Consider the following 18,829-nt stretch of genomic DNA (forward strand, 5'->3'; position numbering starts at 1 on the left):
TAAGTTTTATTTATTTATTTTAAAAGAAAGAGAGACCACAAGCTGGGGAAGGGTAGAGAGAGGGAGGGAGGGGATCCCAAGTAGGTTCCTCACTGTCAGCACAGAGCCCGATTCAGAGCTGGAACTCACAAACTTGAGATCATGACCAGAGCTGAAATCAAGAGTCGTGCACTTAACCAACTGAGCCACCCAGGCGCCCCTGTACGTGCATGTTTTATTTGTAATAGCTAAAAATTGGAAGCAACTTAAATGTCCACCAACAGACATCAGATAAACAAACTGGGGCATATCCATACAACGGAATAAAAAGAATTGAGCTATTGATACATGTAATAACATGGATAAATCTCAAAATAATTATGCTGAGTGAGAAAAGCCAGACAGAAACAGATTAGATAGATAGATCAGGAGAATGCTAACTAATATGATTGCAAAAAGCAGATCAGTGGTTTCTCAGTTATGGATGGGGGAGAGGCAAGAGGAAGGGATTATAAAGAGGTATAAGCATCCTTTTGGGTATGATGGATACATTCACTACCTTGATTATGGTTAATTTCATGGGTGTAAGTATATGTCAAAACACATCAAATTGTACACTTTAAATATTTTTGTATTATTGTATATCAGTTACATCTCAATAAAGCTAATATATACACTATATATGTGTATTATATATATATATATTATATATATATATATATATATAATATATATATATATATACACAAATACCTTTGTGTATATCCAGGTCCATTAGGGTTTTAACGGTGGGATTGTGAGCATTTTTTTAAAACACTTTTAAACATTTTAACAAGTTTTGTTTTGTTTTGGGAGAGAGAGAGGGCGCAGGTGAGTAAGGGGAAGAGAGAGAGAGAGAGAGAGAGAGCGCGAGCAGGGCTCACCTGAAGTGGGGCTTGTGTTTTACCTGAAACAGCCCTGGTGGTCACCCAATTCAGGGCTCAAGCTCACCTGATGTGGGACTTGAACTTATGAACCTGCGAGATCATGAGCTGAGACGAAGTCAGATGTTTAATGACTGAGCCACCTAGGTGCCCAACACTTGGAAATTTTCAAAAATACTCACTTGAACAGCTATTGACATTTTGCAAATCTTATATCTTACCAACTTCACTACTTTTTATTGTTGGAGCATTTTAAAATAAATCCCAGATAAATCATTTCACCTGACAATTCTTCAGTATGTATCTCTAAAAGATTAGAAGTTTTTTTTTTAAAGTTTTTATTTATTTATCTTGAGAGACAGAGAGAGTGCAAGTGGGGAGGGGCAGAGAGAGAGGAAGAATCCCAAGCAGGATCCACACTGTCAGCTCAGAGCCCCATGTGGAGTTTGAACTCATGACATGTGTCCTGAGGTTATGTTTTAAAAAGTTTTTAGATTTTAGGGGTGGTGGGGTGGCTCAGTCAGTTAAGCATCGGACTCTTGATTTCAGTTCAGGTCATGATCTCACCATTGTGAGATTGAGCCTGACATCGGGCCTGCTTGGGATTCTCTCTCTCCCTCTCTCTGCCCCTCCTCCTGCTCATTCTCTCTCTCTCAAAATAAATAAATAAACATAAAAAAAAACACCACACATAACCTCATGTCATTATCTATTGTAGGTATTTTCTAAAGTGAATGTGAATGGATTTTGTAATATATTCTTATTGAAATTTTTCTTGAGATAATTTTAGATTCATATGCAGTTGTAATAAATGATCAGAAATATCCCTTTACACTCTGCTCAGTTTCCTCTAGTGGTAACATTTTGCAAAACTATAGTATATCACAACTGGGATATTGACATTAATATAATCCAATGATCTTACTCAGATTTCCCTATTTTACTTGTACTCTTTTTATGTGTGTGCCTATATATGTATTAAGTTCTACACAATTTAATCACCTGTGTACGCTCATGTACCCATCACAAAGTTAAGTTACTGAAAGTCCCAACACCATAATGATTCCTCATGTTGTCCTTATATAACCACTTCCCCACCATCCCTGACCCCTGGCAACTGCTACTCTGTTCTCCATTTCTAAAATTTCATCATTTCAATAATGTTGTATCAGTAGAATCATACAACATGTAACCTTTTGGGACTGACTTTTTTTCCCCCTAAGAATAATATCCTGGCAATTCAGCAAAGTCATTGCATGTATCAATAGTTCATTTATTTTTATACCTTGAGTTATATTCCATAGTATATATTTATACTGTAATATATTTTTAAGGGTCATTTTTAGCATACAAAAATTATCATCATCATTCTGCTGCTTCCAAAGGGCACCAATAATTTATTTTGCCATTGTTGGGTGGCATGTTCTATAAACGTTAATTAGGTCATGTTACTTGATAATTTTGTTTAGATCACTGATATCTTTCCTGATTTTTCTGATACCGGTTCTGTCAATTATAGAGATAGGGATGTTAACATCTCCCATTATAATTTTGGAGTTATTTATTTATCCTTAATCTTTGCTTCATATAATTTGAAGCTGTGTTTTTAGGAACATACTCATTTAGGATTGTTAATACTTAATGATTAATTGATACTTTTATCATTATATAATGACCCTCTTTATCTCTGGTAATATTTTTTGCCTTAAAGTTTACTTTGTCTGATATGGATACAGCTATTCCAGATTTATTATGATTAGTGCTTAAATGGTATATCTTTTCCATCCCTTTTATGTCTTTATGTCTACGTCTTTATGTTTTAAGTGATTTTTTTGGTACGCAGCAGACAGTTGGATCTTACTTTTTTTTTTTTTAATTTTTTTTTTTTAACGTTTATTTATTTTTGAGACGGAGAGAGACAGAGCATGAACAGGGGAGGGGCAGAGAGAGAGGGAGACACAGAATCCGAAACAGGCTCCAGGCTCTGAGCTGTCAGCACAGAGCCCGATGCGGGGCTTGAACTCACGGACCGTGAGATCATGACCTGAGCCGAAGTCGGACGCTTAACCGACTGAGCCACCCAGGTGCCCCGGATCTTACTTTTTTAAATGCATTCTGCCTTTTATCTCTGCCTTTAATTGAAGTGTTTAACCCATTTACACTTAATGTAATTATTAATACAGTTGTGTAAGTCTATTATCTTATTTTTTTCTATCTGTATTTGTTTCCTTTATTCTTGACTTCCTTTGGATCAAGAATATTTTAATATTCCATTTTATCTCATCTTTTAGGTTTTTAGATGTATCTTTTTTTGGTGGTTGCTCTAAGGATTACATTATGAATCCTTAACTTACTCCAGTTTGCCCAGAATTGATATTAGTATATCTTTTCATGTATAACATAACCACCTTACAACAGTATAATTCCATTAGTATCCTCTTCCACTTTGCTATAAAACTAACAATACATTGCTATTATTTTTAGTTTAATAGTTATTTGTCTTTATTTTTTAAATATTTTATTTTTAAGTAATCTCTACACCCAATATGGGGATCCAACTCACACCCTGAGATCAAGAGTTGCATGCTCTACCAACTGAGCCAACCAGGCTCCCCTACTCATTTGTCTTTAAGGAAATTAAGAAGAGTGAATAAAGTCTCCAATACATAGTTGCTCTTTCTGGTGTTTGTTTGTTTGTTTATTTTCTAAGTAGGCTTCATGCTAAGCATGGAGCCCAATGTGGGGCTTTCCTGAGATGAAGACCTGAGCTGAGATCAAGAGTCGGGCACTTAACCCACTGAGCCACCCAGATGCCCCTTCTGGTGCTTTTTATTCCTTCCTGTAGACCCAAGCTTTCATCTTAAGTCATTTCCCTTCAGCATGAAGAACTCCCTTAGCCTTTCTTTTAGTCTGGGTCTTCTGGCAGTGAATTTGTGAGGCTTCATTTATTAAGGCTTGAGAATTTGATCCAATCTCAGTTACCATTTCTGTTGCATTATAGGATTAGGCAACCCTAGCAATTCCCTTGGAATGGACTCACCCGGTTCCCAAACTCTAGCAGCCACACTCTGGAAGTCTGAAGGGAAGCTGAGTCTGCTGGTCATCAAAGAGGCCCCCAAGAATATGGCTCTTGCAACTGATTTCCACCATGACCCAAGGCCCAGTCTTCCTTCTAGTCATGCTCCTACACCAACCTTAGGGTCCCCTAAACGGCCTACTTGGGGCAGGAGTGGCTAGACTATTGTATGGACTGAATGTTGTCTCTTGAAAGTCTGAGATAGTCACTCTTCAGATCCCTTGTCTGACCTCTCTATGGACTACAGGTAGCAGATGAAGGCCTCTTGGTGGTTAGAGAGGACCTGTCCTTCCTATCCATCTTCTCTGAGCTGATTATAGACTGGCCACTGGCAGGCACATTTCTCTGAGCCTCTCTCAGGCTCCCCGAGGTTTTGTTCGGGGATCTCAGCTTTTTCTAAGAGAACTTGGCTGCTCTGCTCTCATGAGTCCTAAGTGCCAAGGACATTTCCTCCATATAAAGGGTCATGCCCACTTTAGTGTCTACTGTCAGGGTTTTAGCTGCAGACTCTTTTGATTCGTCTGGGTTTTTTTCTTCACAAGCCTTCATGCTACCTCTTTGTCTTCCTCCTTCTGAGTTCCCTTCCCCAACCCTGCAGGGACCTCCACACAGGACAAGCTTGCTATTTGCTGCAAGCAAACCTGGGGTCACAGTCTCTCTTCTGTCATGTGTGGGCAGCCAGACTGTCTCCTTCTAACTGGTTGCCATGGGGCATGTCCACTAATCCCTAACCCTTTGCAGCTTCAGCCTCTCCATCTATAAACAGGACTGTTGTGAAGGAAGATCGATCGTGTAAAGGCTTTAGCACAGTCTGGCACCAGTTGAGCCACTGTGTTAGGTGTTATAGTTACAGTACTACCTGTGTTATGCATTGTGTTTATAGCCCTGCTCCCAGATGTCTTCCCTGACTCCCTTTCCAGCCTCAGTTCATTTGCCAGAGCGTTGGTCCCTGCGTGTTGCCTGATATTCAGGGATGTGAGCTCATGTTTGCAGAGTACTGCTGGCTTTCACACTTGGCCTCCCAGGAAGCTATGTCAGGCCTCAGACCCCAGCAGGTAGATCCCAGGGACTTGCCACAATGCTGTTGCAGTTTAGAGGACCACGTGGCTCAGAGCTGGTTTCACGGGCTTCCACATCTCTGTCCACCTGTGGCCTGATGCAGCCCAGTTATGGGACTTCTGTGGGAGAAGACAGGAAATGGCTGGGGGGTCACAGGGATAAAGGGGATGAGGCCTTGCTTCCAAGGAGCTCTCAGTGGGGTAGGGAAGAAGACCCAGAACTCACAACTACAGTGCTCCCAATTTAGGGAAAGACTACTAGATGCACCTATAGGATCCAGTGTGACCACAGAGCTGGATATCTGGGTCATCTGGGAATCTCCCTGACATTGATGACATTGATGATGCTTGGCTAGAATACCAATGAATAAATGGGAAATAGTCAGACAGTGGAGGAAGGGCATTCCAAGCAGAAGAAAGAGCATTTAAGAAGGCTTGAAACAGCCTGATACATTCTAGGAACTGCAAGTGATTCCAATCCGTTGGTTTCTATGATCTACAGGACCGAGACCAAATTGTCTCTCTTGACATTCAGAGCCTTTCGTAATCTTGCCCCAACCTACTTCCCACCGCTCCTGCCCACCCCACTCCTGTCCCTTTGTTATAGCCACTCTGACCGCTTCCTGTTCTCCAAGCAGGCTATTCACATTCTGGCCTCCCAGGCTTTGCCCAGGCTACTCTCGTTGCAGGGAAACTTCTAATCCTCTTCTTTGGGGAGCTAACTCTCCTCTTCCAAGACCCAACTCAGGGGACATCACCAGAAGCCATTGCAGGGCAGAAGTTGGATGCTGTGCCACCAGCGCCTAGAAGCCAGCTTGTTGTTTCTGTTGAATAGTTGATCAGATCAAGGAAATCTTCCCTGAGAACCCCAAGTAGACACCCTTTCCACGCTGCCTTAAATGCTCCCAGAACACCTGTCCAAGCTTTGTCAGGGCTTCTTGAGGCAGGTATTTCTTTTTCTTCAGGGTCTAACTCTACCTGGCCCAACGAGTTGAGGTGCCAGGCACGTGTTTGTTGAATGAATGAATGATCGGGCAGGCCTTTTCACCTTATGTATCCTGTGAGCCTGCTAGGCCTAGCCCACTGTCTCCAACGCCTGGCACAGTTTGTTGCCCTCAGCGCTGTCGCTCGGGCACCACCCTCACTGCCCCTACCCCGCCCTGGGGGCCGCTCTACCCCAAGTGACTCCGGAGAAGGCTCCGCCCACAGCCGGTATTGGAGGGTGGAGGCAACGCCCACCTCGCCAGGCCGCCTGGGATTGGTGCGGCCGCCGCCAGGAGGCGGGCAAGGGCCGAGCAGGGGCTGACGCTCCTTGGGCCAGAAAAACCCCGCCAGGTGGCTGGCTAGAGGGTGACCGCGCGGCCAGGAGGTGGTGAGTGCCGAGCAGGCGGGACGGGAGGGACGCGCGCGGCGGGCGGAGCGGAGGACGCCGAGGACCGTGGCGCGCGCCCTAGGCACTGCCCACGTCCGCCTCCCCACGGGCTGCGTTGGGTCAAGCGCCGCGCCGGAGCCCAGAGCCCGCCCCGCCGGAGGGACTCCACCCAGGGGTCGGAGGAGGTCGTCAGTCCCGGCTTGTCTTCCAGACCCGGACGACCGAGGCTCCTGAACGACGAGGAACCGCCCAACATGGCATCGGAGGTGAGTGGGACCTCGGGGACCCAGGTCCTCCGAGTCTCCAAACGAGGGGGAGGGGCGCTCTGGGACCCAGCCAGGGCCCGTGACCTGCACACGGGATTTCCCTATGTCGGACGCGCCGCCGGCCACCCTGCCGGTAATTGTCTCCTCTGGCTCCAGGCGGTGGGTTCCTCCTGGAGCACTTGCTAGAGCCTGGGAAAGATCTTTGCGCGGACTTCTATTCTCCCCCTCCCCGCTCCCCAGGGGCCTGTGTGGCATTCACCAACCCACACTGCTAGGGAAGGTGGCCTTGGCCTGACAGCGCTTCCGGCGAGGGGGCAAGAAAGGAGCTGCCCACTGATTCAGCCTCCTCACCTCTTCATTCCTGCTTTCCGGATGTCCTTCTGTCAGTCCGCACCCTGCGCCCCTTCTCCTGTTGTAGCAATTGTCATTACCTGGCAGAGTCCACATGACTCTGGCTTGTGGAAAGAACCAGGAGGTAGGGGACCATGCCCTGTGGCCCCAGTGGCCCCAGTGCCTGGTGGCTTCCTGTCTCATTGGCCTCTCCTCTTTAGAGCCAGAGGACTCCTGGGTTCTCTTCCTGACCACTGAGTGGCAGGAGTCCTAGGTACAAGTTCTTTTCCTTGGGCCTCAGTTGATTTATCTGGCAAATGGGAATAATAATAGATTTCCCCCTCCCTCTGTAAGGTACTGGATCATGAGGTCATTGTTTTGAACCCTTCAGGTGAAAGGGGCTGTTTGCTTGATGCCAATGAAGGAACCTGGAGCCTGGGAAACCAGAGATCTAGGTTCCAGTCCTTTTTGGTCCTCATTAGCTAGCAAGTCACTTCCTCTCTCTAGGCCTCAGTTTGCCCATTTGAATAGACTGGATAAGAATGCCTGCCCTGCTAGTTTCTGGATCAGGGCTTGGACTTTGGAGGCAAACAAATTTGGTTTCTGAAGCAGTCACTTGATCTCCCAGCCCACCTCATAGGAGGGTGTAATAGCATATGTAGAATGCCTAGCACAGGGCCAAGTTTTTGGACTATAGTAGGTGCTCAATAAATGGTGGCTAAAGATACAGTAACAACAGGTTATTTCCCTTGTGCAGTCTTTTTTTTTTTTTAACGTTTCATTTTATTTTTTGAGAGACAGAGTGCGAGCAGGGGAGGGGCAGAGAGAGACGGAGACACAAAATCCAAAGCAGGCTCCAGGCTCTGAACTGTCAGCACAGAGCCTGATGCGGGGCTCGAACCCATGAACATGAGATCATGACCTGAGCCGAAGCTCAACTGACTGAGCCACCCAGGGGCCCCTCCCTTGTGCATTCTAAATTGGCTGTTGCTCATTCATTCCAACCTCAAGCAGTCCTGCTCCAAAGGTATCACTCTGGCCCTGATGTGTCCTAGCTTAGAGGAGTGCTCTCTCCCCGCACATTAGGCCCTCTCCCCCCCACCCCACCCGCCACCCACCCCACCTACCCCCCCCACCGCCCCCACTCCCCCCACCCCGTCTTCAGAGCCCAAATGATGGCACCTCATTCTGACCTCCATCTGGGGTCTTTTTAAGCCTGCCAGTGGGGTGGGAGCTTGGCCCCAATACAGAGTGGGCTGCCTTCAGGAGACCAGAGCATCAGGTGACTTTTGCTGGCCCCAGGCCGTCCCGTGGGTTGGTACTAATTGGTTTGGCTGCAGCCCCACTTGTTAAGTAGTTGTTATTACTAACAACCCAGGCAGGGAGTCCAGAGGCCTGCTGGAAGAGGCAGTGCCAGGTTCCCGGCTGAGGGGGGTGGGCTGGCTCTCAGTCCTGGCTGGTTGGCCCTGGCCTGCTGGCCCCACTAGTCAGGACCAGGGACCCACGTGGTGCTTTGTGGAGATCTAGGCTTGGAGGGTAAGGGATGGATCTGGCTCAAAAGGTTGAGGGGGGTGGAGGCTGCTGCTGCAGGTCAGAGTCCTCTGGCAGCCAAGGCTGCTGGGCAGTGAGGAGGTCAGCTCACAGTCTGGGGCCAGAGCACAGTGGAGGCCCCCATGGTGCACACAAGAACCAGGAGTGGCTCTAAAGCACCGCCTGGCTCTAGCGGCCCTCAGCCCCTCCCTTACTAAGAGAGGTTACTGGGTGCCAGGCACTGTGCTATGTATGAGTTTAGTAAATTTAATCTAATGAAATACTCACAAGTCTATCAGGTAGGTACTACTCTTGACTTTATATTATAGAGCGGTAATCCCAAGGCTTAGAGAGGTTGTATAACATACCCACAATCAGGTGGCTGGAAGAGGTCCTGGACATTGCAGGGGGACAGAGGAGGACATAGGTCCCCAGAGGCCATTATAAACTCCCCCTCCACAGGAAAGTTGGCAGAGAAGTGACATGCCTACCTTCACCCAGGGAACACTCTCCTAATCCTTGGCATTTTGGGAGCTAAAGCAGCTCCCATGTGTTCTGTACCCCTCCCCCATCTGTCATATGCTGTGGCCTATGCCCTCTTTCAAAACAGAGGTGTCTCTGTCCCACCCCTCTGCCCTTGGCTCCCGGAGGGACAGAAGGTCAGCTAGTGACCTTCTAGAAAGCCAATGATAGCAAATGTGTCAGAGGTGCTCTCCAAGGGAGTGGTGGGGGTTGGGATCTTAGGCCCCACCCCAAGCTGTGGTAAAGAGATGCTGGTCATTTGAGTCTGATGGGGCCCCTCAGGTGCTTCTTGCCTGTCCCTGCCACAAAAGTTCAGGGTATCAGGGCTGTCAGAGCAGCTCTGGTGGAATGTGGGGTTTAGAGCCTGCATTCTGCTGCAGATAGCTGGGCCACAGTCCTGGCCCTACCGCCCCCAGCAAGGGCAAGCCGTGTAACTGCTCTGTGCCTTGCTTTTCCCCTTGTTCCCCAAGGATACACTTGGTACCTGCTTCAGAGAGTTTCCGTCCGCGCATGCCAAGCAATTAAAGTTATGCCTGGAACACAGTGAGAATGCACTACATGTTAGCCAGGATTCTTATCGTTAGCGCTGGAATATCAGCTGGATTCAGATTCTGGACTCCAGAGTGACTTCTCCCCTTGGTCAGTGACAAAAGGTCCCAGAAAGTCTGCTGTGGTCTCAGGGCGTCTTGTACCCTGCCATCATTTCCTTAGCGAAGTGTCACATGGTAGGAAAGAATCCTAAGTTCAGTGTCCAGCCACATTCCCACACTGACTCCCTGAGTGACTTCAGGCAAGTTCCCGATCCTCTCTGAGCCTCAGTTTCCTTGTCTGTCCAGCGAGAATAACCCTGCCTGCTGGTTCCCACTGCCATCAGGCTTCATAACTCTCCTGCAGGCCCTTTGTGAGAGGCACTGTCCTCAAGGGTGGGGAGGACACTAACTGCTCCTGCTCTCCTGGCCAGAGTGGGAAGCTATGGGGTGGCCGGTTTGTGGGAGCAGTGGACCCCATCATGGAGAAGTTCAACTCATCCATTGCCTATGACCGGCACCTGTGGGAGGTGGATGTGCAGGGCAGCAAGGCCTACAGCCGGGGCCTGGAAAAGGCGGGGCTCCTCACCAAGGCTGAGATGGACCAGATACTCCATGGACTTGACAAGGTACTCTCTCCACCCTAAGGGCCACCCTAGAGCTCCTCCCTGTGGTCCCAGGCCCCTACCAAGTCTTGAGCACAGGTTACAGTGCTCTCCATGCACGTCATTTCCTGTGATTAAATGTCGAGGTGCCCTTTAAACTGTCTCTCTTCATCCTTTAATGCCGTGGCTCATGGGGGAGGGAGGGCTGGGCCAGAGCTGCTCCCTTGGGGGCGGTGACTGCACCCCCTGTGGAGCACTCACTGTTCCTGTGGAGCACCCCCAGGACTCAGCTCCTATACAGAGACAGTCAGTGATCAGAGTGGGAGTGCAACCAGGGATGGGGCCCTTTCACTGTGGATGCCTGGCCCCTGGGATCATTGCCATCTGCTACAGGTGGCCGAGGAGTGGGCTCAGGGCACCTTCAAACTCAGCCCCAATGATGAAGATATTCACACGGCCAATGAGCGGCGTCTGAAGGTACGACCCCCTCAGGTCCCCCTGGCCTCCCCTCTTCACCTGGCCCTTGGTCACTTGGAGCATAAGCGCCATCATTCTGTTCCTTTCATCACTGGCAGAGTGCAGGCCAGACCCCAGAACAGGCAGCCTGGGCAGAGACGGCAGGGACCAGGAGTAGGGAGGGAGGAACCAGGGCGTGCCTGGGCTGACCCCACTGGGCCACGAGCAGGCAGACCCTGACCCCGTGCCTCCCTCCACCCCCAGGAGCTCATCGGTGAGACTGCAGGGAAGCTGCACACGGGACGAAGTCGGAATGACCAGGTGCTGCTAGCTCTTCTGCCCCGTGCCCCATGCCTTCCCAATCTTGGGGGACCCAGGAGGCAGATTTGGGGCTCGGCAGTGGTCTGGTGTTCCAGCGAAGCAACACATCTGTCTCCCTGAGTGCTGCCTTCTCCTCCCCACAGGTGGTCACAGACCTCAGGCTGTGGATGCGACAGAACTGCTCTAAACTTTCCGCCCTCCTCTGGGAGCTCATCAGAACTATGGTGGACCGGGCAGAGGCGTGAGTCTCCCATGGACACCCAGGTGTCAGAGAGGGGCATGAGGGCAGCCAGGGGCTCCTCTCCCCTAAGACAGGCAGATCTAGGTGGCAGAGGTGAAGAGGGTCGGAGAGCCTGGGGTTCATGGGCATCCTGGAACTCCTAGACTAAGTGAGGCAAGCAGCCAGGAATGGGGGCATTTCTTGCTCTTTGCTACTCTCATGCCAGCCAAGCTCAGCAGGCAGGGCGAGCTCACTCTTTGCGGCTTCATAAGCAGGAGGCTAAGGCACTAGGCAGGTGCCCTGAAGCCTGAGGAAGGGGGCTGGCTGTGCCTGGGGCAGCCACGGTCACTCTTTAGCCTGCCTATGCCCTATGTCCTCATTCCACCCCCCCATCCCCAAAGCTGCTTCCCAATGGCCTCATCCCAAGCTTTGGCTTCTGTGGCCTCATGTCTTTGGCGTTGGCTTTGTTCCTTGCAGACCTGGCTACTTTGCTGCCGAGAAGGCCCTACCTGGTGTCAGAGATAGGGTTAACCCTTCCTCTTTCCCAGCTCCCTGTGACCTCTTTTTCACAGACCTTACCACCTGGGGGAAAACAAGGGCATAGGAACCGTCACCCTGGGGGTGCTGGGAGAAATAGGGAGTGACTGCTAATGACTACAAGATTTCTTCTTTGGGATGATGAAAATGTTCTAAAGTTGATGTGGTTGTACACTAAGGTGTAAAGTTTAAATGGGTGAATTGTATGTGAATTATATCTCAGTAAAACTGTTTATCAAAAACAAAAATAAGCCAGAACCGTGTGCCCCTGCCTTACCCACTTTAAAGTGCCCCTGGCTCTTCTAGAGTCCTTGGGAGCTTCTTGAGTGCCCACAAACATGACTCCCCGCCACGGGGTACCCACCATGTGTCTCCTCCTTTGCTTTCACCTCTGCTCAGCGCTGAAGACTTAATCACCTTTGGTCCTAAGCCAAAGTCCTACTCCTGGGAGGCCCCATGGCACTGGCCTAGTCCTTGGATCGCCCCACTTCTGGCTGCTTCTTTTATGATGTGTTTGTCCCCAGGAGATCCCTTGCTTTCTTGTGCAGGCAGATCCTTGGTAGGCTTGCCCTGCTTTTCCTTGTAGGGGCCAGGCCTGCAGGGTCCCAGGTGTCACAGGCAGTCCTTGCCTGAACTTCCTGTACCCCTCAGGCCCTGCCCTTATTCTTCCCCCACAGGGAACGTGACGTCCTCTTCCCAGGGTATACACACCTGCAGAGGGCTCAGCCCATTCGCTGGAGCCATTGGATCCTGAGGTGGGTGGGTGGGTGGGTGGGGGGGCATCATGGAGGGGCTGTGATGGAAAGGAGGGCCCAGGATGCCCTGACCCTCTTGCCCCCTGCCTTCCTACAGCCATGCCGTGGCACTGACCAGAGACTCTGAGAGGCTGTTGGAGGTACAGAAGCGAGTCAACGTCCTGCCCCTGGGGAGGTGAGTGAGGCCCCAGTGCTCTGAGGGCCTAGTTGGGGGTAGTGGTTGGTATGTCACATGGTCCCTGGGGATCCACAGAAGAGGAGGGACCAGGAAAGACAGAGGAGAACAGAAAGGCAAGTAACTGGCTTCCCTGTCCAGGGTTCTTCCTCTGTGGAAGGGAGGGAACCCTGCATGGAACCCCCCCCCCCCCCCCAGCTCTCTCTAAGATGAGGACAACCAGGCTAGTGAGTATGTCAGAGCTTAACCTCCAGAGAGGTTCCAGAGAGCCGTCCAGCTGCCCACAGCCCACCATTTCCCCGCCGTGGGGACAAGTGTTCTGTCACCCGTACTGACTCGGTGGCAGCCCTGACAACCAGGGCTTGGCTCTGGGTGTGCAAGTGTGTATGTGCCAGGGCCTGCCTGCCAGGAGCCCTGGTCACCCGGAATCGCCTATTTTTGCAGTGGGGCCATTGCAGGCAACCCTCTGGGCGTGGACCGTGAGCTGCTCCAAGCAGGTGAGGTGCCTGCCCCTCCTCCCCAGGGAGATCCCCCTCAGCACCTGCCAGGTCCCACACACACTTGGAGAGGGCAGGAGTCTGGTTGAAAACTGCATTTATTACCTATGGACACTGAGGCTAGAGAGGCCAGAGAAGGCCTATGGCCAGGGTGCATTGTGCTGGGGAGAGTCAGGGCTCTTGCTTCCTTCTTGGGACCCAACCCCCATATCCTGCCCCTCCCTACTCTCCTCCCTGAAAGGGTCTTAAGGAGGGGGTGGCTGGGCAACCTGGTTTGGGGTAGAGGAAGCCCCTTCTTTCCCTCCAGCCCAGCCCTATTGCCTTCCTCATTTCCCTGTCCTCCAGAACTGAACTTTGGGGCCATCACTCTCAACAGCATGGATGCCACCAGTGAGCGAGACTTTGTGGGTGAGTCCTGGGGGCCAGCCCGCTTGTCCCCTGGGGCCAGTCCCCTGCACTGTGCTCTAATTTGTCCTCTAGCCTCCTCCCACCCCAAGTTGGTCCCACCTGGGGATTCTCCAGACTGAGTGAGGAACAAGAGAGGCCTGGTGACCAGAAGGCCTGCTCTCCCTTTCCTCCCACAAGCTGAGTTCCTGTTCTGGGCTTCACTGTGCATGACCCACCTCAGCAGGATGGCTGAGGATCTCATCCTCTATGGCACCAAGGAATTCAGCTTTGTGCAGCTCTCAGATGCTTATAGGTAAGTCCGGGCCCTGCCCTACCCCAGCTCTGCACCTGGCACACGGCTTCCCTCCTCCCCCTGCCACCCCCTGGGCACACCTGGACTGCATGCTGCTGGACATCCCCTGATCCAGCCAGCACACCAGCCAAGAGGCAGGGGAGCCCTTTCAGCCTCAGCATCTCTGTCCCCAGCACCGGAAGCAGCCTGATGCCCCAGAAGAAAAACCCAGACAGCTTGGAGCTGATCCGGAGCAAGGCGGGGCGCGTGTTTGGGCGGGTGAGCAGGGCAGGGAGTGGGGGCAAGGCTCTGGGCTGACCCGGAGGGTCCTGAGGTCCAGCCTCCTGCTTCTCATTCTTCCTTCAGTGTGCTGGGCTCCTGATGACACTCAAGGGACTTCCAAGCACCTACAACAAGGACCTACAGGTGCGAGGCTGGGGCTGTGGATGAGGGGCCCATCCACATGCTGCACATACACCATATCCCAGTTCTCAGGGCCCTGGCACATCCAGGCAGGGGTTCACAGAATTGCCACCTTCTGTCCTATGTACCCAGCCCTTGACTGCCCTTGAGAGCTCTCTCCTCCCTGCTGGTGTGGGTTGTACGAGGTGCTGAGTGTTCCCAGTGGAAGGCAGTGGGCATGCCTCGGTGGGGGACAAGGCTGCTGGGCTCTCACTTCCTGCCACGTGCCTCCCAGGAGGACAAGGAAGCCGTATTTGAAGTGTCAGACACCATGAGTGCCGTCCTCCAAGTGGCCACTGGCGTCATTTCTACACTGCAGGCAAGCCACCACCCCCCCCTCGGCCCCTACACTCTGGGATGGGCATGCCAGGAGGCCATCTTGAGAGGAGATGAGAGTTGATGTGTCCAGGAGATCTGAGGCAGGGGGAGGTGGGTATGTGTTTGTTCCTGCCCTTGGGAACACTGAAGTGACAAAAGATGCTAGCTACAGTAGAATGGAACTGGGTTAGACTCCAGGGGTCCCATCAACTGGCCTGACCAGATTTCTTTTTTCATCACTTACTATGGGAAATTTCAGGATGCGCAGTTGAGAGAACATATAATGAACCCCTATGGACTAACGTGCAGCTTCAACAATAATCAACTCATGGCCTGCTTTTGCTTTGGCTATCTTTACCCACTACCTACCACCTCGTTATTTTTAAGCAAATCCCCATCGTATCATTTCATTCTTAAACAGTTCAGGATGTGTCTCAAAGCCATGTTTCTCAAACTGTAGTCCCGGACCAGCAGCCTCAGCAGCACCTGAGAATGTAATAGAAATGCAATCCTAGGTCCCACGCCAGACCTCCTGGATTCGAGACTCTGGGGGTAGGGCCCAGCGATTTATACATCCCCCTGGTGGTTCTGATGTGTGCTAAAGCTAAGGACTCCAAAAAAGGGCCGGCAACCCCTAGTAGCACACTGAAACATTATCAATAGTGATGACAAAATGGCTCAAGCAGAGAGGGCAGAGTAGGCTGGATCAGAGTGGATCTGCCCAAGGCTGGGGACATCCTGGCTAATGGGGGTGGTGGTAGGCCTTGGGCCTGAGGCTGGCAGCTTCGCCACCCAGGGTCCCCAGAACTCACCACCGCCACCACTGGCGTCCCCCAGATTCACCGTGAGAACATGGCACGGGCTCTTAGTCCTGACATGCTGGCCACTGACCTCGCCTACTATCTGGTCCGCAAAGGGGTAAGTGTGGAGTGGCAGGGGTGGGGGTGGGGCCAGGAGACGGGGGTGTTGCCCAGGCTGGGGCTGGGGGTCATGGGGGAGGACATGGACAGAACAGGGAGCAGAGGAAGGCCGAGTCAGTGCCGCCCTCGCCCTGGCTCCCCCAGATGCCATTCCGCCAGGCCCACGAGGCCTCTGGGAAAGCTGTGTTCATGGCAGAGACCAAGGGGGTGGCCCTCAACCAGCTGTCGCTGAAGGAGCTACAGACCATCAGGTACAGCCCCCTTCCCTCTGCTGCCTCCCAGGAGGTGGGCCTGGGCCCCTGAGGCCCCCGGTGGCCCAGCTGGGCCCTGGCCCATCTCCTCCTCCTTCCCCCAGCCCTCTGTTTTCAGGCGACGTGAGCCATGTGTGGGACTACGGCCACAGTGTGGAACAGTATGCTGCCCTGGGTGGCACGGCGCGTGCCAGTGTCGACTGGCAGATCGGCCAGGTGCGAGCACTGCTGCGGGCCCAGCAGGCCTAGAGCTCTCCCCACCCTGCTCCCAAATAAAGTGGGCCCAAGAGGAGACTGCTGCTCGTGTCCTGCCTAGCCTGTCTCCCTCAGCAGTAGGCTTCCAGGGGTCTGCTGAGCGAGCAGCGGGGGCCATCAAGATAGTGGAGAAAATAGGCAGGGATGACAGAGTCACGGGTGGGGACAGAGGAGAGGGGATTGTCCTCATTAGATCCCCTACCCTGCTTGGGCCCCACACCCTTCACCGCAGGACAACACAGTGACCTCCCGTCTAGGGTGTCTTGGGAGGCTTGGCCTCCTTGGAACCTTGGTGGCACCTGATGGGCTTGGTTAACTCAGTCCTTGTTCATTGTCCTTCCTTCCAGTGTCCCCCAGGCTCCCCTGCTCACATTCTCCCCGTGCTCACCCACCCTTTCCTGAACAATCAGGCATGATTACAGGGTGTCCTGTGTTCTCGTGGGGGGAATGATGTATTTGGTGGTAAAATCAGTCATCCAGGTAGCGTGTGATGCCACGCACTAGGTGAGCTTCATACACAGGTGAAGATGTCTCCTTCACCCTAGAGAGTAATGTACAGATAAACTCCCAGCACTGACCATGAGGTGAGGGCCACAGATAGGGGGAGCCTACCCTGTGTTGCAGTCAAAGATTTACATTTGGTCTGCAAAGGGCCGGAGGCCAGGCCTGGCACACAGTAGATGTTCAATAGCAGTGAGTCCCCAGAGCCGGCAGAGACCTCACCAAAATCCTGGTAAGAGATGTCTGAAATTTATGTTTTATTAAGAACAAAGCTAAACTCAAGGAAGAATGAAAAAGCCCTCCCACGTGTTTCCAGGAGCAATGGAAACACGGTAAACTAAAGAACCAAAACTCCAGCAGTGGGGACACAACACCAAATTCCAAAAAAGGCCAAAGCCATGGGTCACAGAATGTTCTAGAATAGTGGCTCTGGAAGTGTGGTTTCTCCTCCCCAACTCATCATCTGGGGATTTGTTTAAAAATGCAGACTTTCAGGGGTGCCTGGGTGGCTCAGTCGGTTGAGTGTCTTGACTTCAGCTTAGGTCATGATCTCGTGGTTTGTGAATTCAAGCCCTGCGGTGGGCTCTGTGCTGTCAGCTCAGAGCCTGAATCCTGCTTCAGATTGTGTCTCCCTCCTCTGCCCCTCCCCTCTCTTCTCGCTCAAAAAAGAAAAAAAAAAAAACCTAAAAAAAATTTTAAATGCAGACTTTCAGGCCTTAATGAAACCTATTAAATCGGATTCTGTGTGAGGCCCAGCTGTTTTCATAAGGCCTTCAGGTGATTCTGATGTGCGTTCAACTTTGAAAACCACTGGTCTCTAGAATCTTGTTACCCAGAGTTGCTACAGACCAGCACCCCACCTGGGTCCCAGCCTGACCTGATTCAGAGTCTGCATTTTATTTTATTTTATTTATTTTTTAAATGTTAATTTATTTATTTTGAGAGAGAGAGAGAATCCCAAACAGGCTCCACACCGTCAGCACAGAGCCTGATGTGGGGCTCGATGTCACGAAGCCTGAGACGATGACCTGAGATAAAATCAAGAGTCAGCCGCTTAACCGAATGAGCTACCCAGGCGCCCCAGAACCTGCATTTTAACAAACTCACCGGATGCTTGTTGCACATGCTAGAGTCAAAGTGCTGATCCAGAGAATGCCTAAAATCTAGTCTCAGAAATGAAGGGATTTATGTCCATCAAACAGCAAATAGGATTAAAATAGTAATTATAATATATACTGTAATACCCATGATGCAAGGAACACTTCCTGCCATACCACCTCCATCAGTGGGGCACACCCCAATCTAAAGTGGGAGCTTTACATTCAGACACTCCTATTAAAAGTTTCTCCTTAACTGGAATCAGCCTTCCACATGTGAGCCTAGACACATGCGGTCCAACTTGACCAGAAAGAAGGAGTCTCTCCTGTCCCAGGGAGAGCAAGAATTTGTGTAACTTTTCTCCAGACTGTCCATACATGGTTGAGTTACGCCCTGTGTCCGCCTCTTTCTATTCTGGCACCAACTGGCTATTTACACCAAAGCTCAGTGTGACCTTGTATTGGGTTCCTATTGCTGCTGTAACAGATTACCCCATACGGTGGCATAAAACAACATAAACATTTATCTTACACTTTGTGAGGTCAGAGTCTGAAATGGGTTTTACTGAGACAAAATCAAGGGTCAGCAGGGCTATGCTTTTTTTTTTTTTCCAGAGGTTCTAAAGAAGAATCTGTTTTCTTGTACTTTTCAGTTTCTAAAAACCATCTGTGTTCCTTGGCTTTGCGGCCCTTTCCTTCCACCTTCAAGGCCAGCAGCATAACTGCCATCTCTAACTCTGACCCTCTGCTTCCTTTGTCGCATCTTCTGACTGACCTCTCTGCCTCCCTTTTATAAAGACCCTTGTGATTTTACTGGATCCATCTGGATAAACCAAGATCATTGCTTCATCTCAAGATCCTTAATCTCATCTGCAGAGTCCCTTTTACCATGTTAGGTGACATATTTTGGGGATTATGACATTGGGGAATCATTCAGTCTACTACATTTTGTTGTCTGGCTCTCAAGGATTAATGTCCATCCCACATGCAAAACATTCATTCACTCCATTCTATGTTCCCCCAAAGTCTCAACCCCTTATAGCCTCAATGCAAGTTCTAAATCTTATCAGCTCAGAAGTCTCATATCTCATTACCTAAGTCATCTAAATTAGATACGGTGAGACTCTGGGTCTGATCCATCCTGGGGCAAAATTCCTCTCTATCCATCAATCTGTGAATCTCTTATGATTGTGGTTT

The 18,829-nt window shown here is 50.8% G+C and overlaps 1 protein-coding gene across 3 annotated transcripts; it reads left to right on the forward strand.

Moving 5' to 3' along the window:
- The first annotated feature begins 6,309 nt into the window (after positions 1–6,309).
- On the forward strand, positions 6,310–16,071 carry ASL (argininosuccinate lyase). Of its 3 annotated transcripts, XM_060649127.2 has the most exons (17): positions 6,310–6,408; positions 6,620–6,674; positions 10,018–10,212; positions 10,582–10,665; positions 10,909–10,965; positions 11,109–11,206; positions 12,400–12,477; positions 12,575–12,652; positions 13,097–13,149; positions 13,495–13,557; positions 13,735–13,849; positions 14,023–14,107; positions 14,195–14,254; positions 14,526–14,609; positions 15,446–15,526; positions 15,673–15,779; positions 15,884–16,071. In XM_060649127.2, the coding sequence occupies exons 2-17, from the start codon at positions 6,663–6,665 to the stop codon at positions 16,026–16,028; spliced, it is 1,395 nt and encodes a 464-aa protein (XP_060505110.1). In that variant the 5' UTR covers positions 6,310–6,408; positions 6,620–6,662; the 3' UTR covers positions 16,029–16,071. The 3 variants fall into 3 exon arrangements, with proteins under 3 accessions (XP_060505110.1, XP_060505111.1, XP_060505109.1); XM_060649128.1 differs by lacking the exon at positions 6,310–6,408 and having other exon boundaries at positions 6,415–6,674; positions 9,951–10,212; XM_060649126.1 differs by lacking the exon at positions 6,310–6,408 and having other exon boundaries at positions 6,415–6,674.
- The last annotated feature ends 2,758 nt before the right edge of the window (positions 16,072–18,829 follow it).

The sequence above is a fragment of the Panthera onca genome, chromosome E3, assembly GCF_046562875.1.
Source record: "Panthera onca isolate mPanOnc1 chromosome E3, mPanOnc1 haplotype 2, whole genome shotgun sequence".
Classification (NCBI taxonomy): domain Eukaryota; kingdom Metazoa; phylum Chordata; class Mammalia; order Carnivora; family Felidae; genus Panthera; species Panthera onca.

Bases quoted from the DNA above. Each gene is read 5' to 3' on its own strand.
- ASL (XM_060649127.2), top strand. The intron at 10,213-10,581 runs GTACTCTCTCCA...CATCTGCTACAG, and splicing joins TACTCCATGGACTTGACAAG to GTGGCCGAGGAGTGGGCTCA. The intron at 14,610-15,445 runs GCAAGCCACCAC...GGCGTCCCCCAG, and splicing joins GCGTCATTTCTACACTGCAG to ATTCACCGTGAGAACATGGC.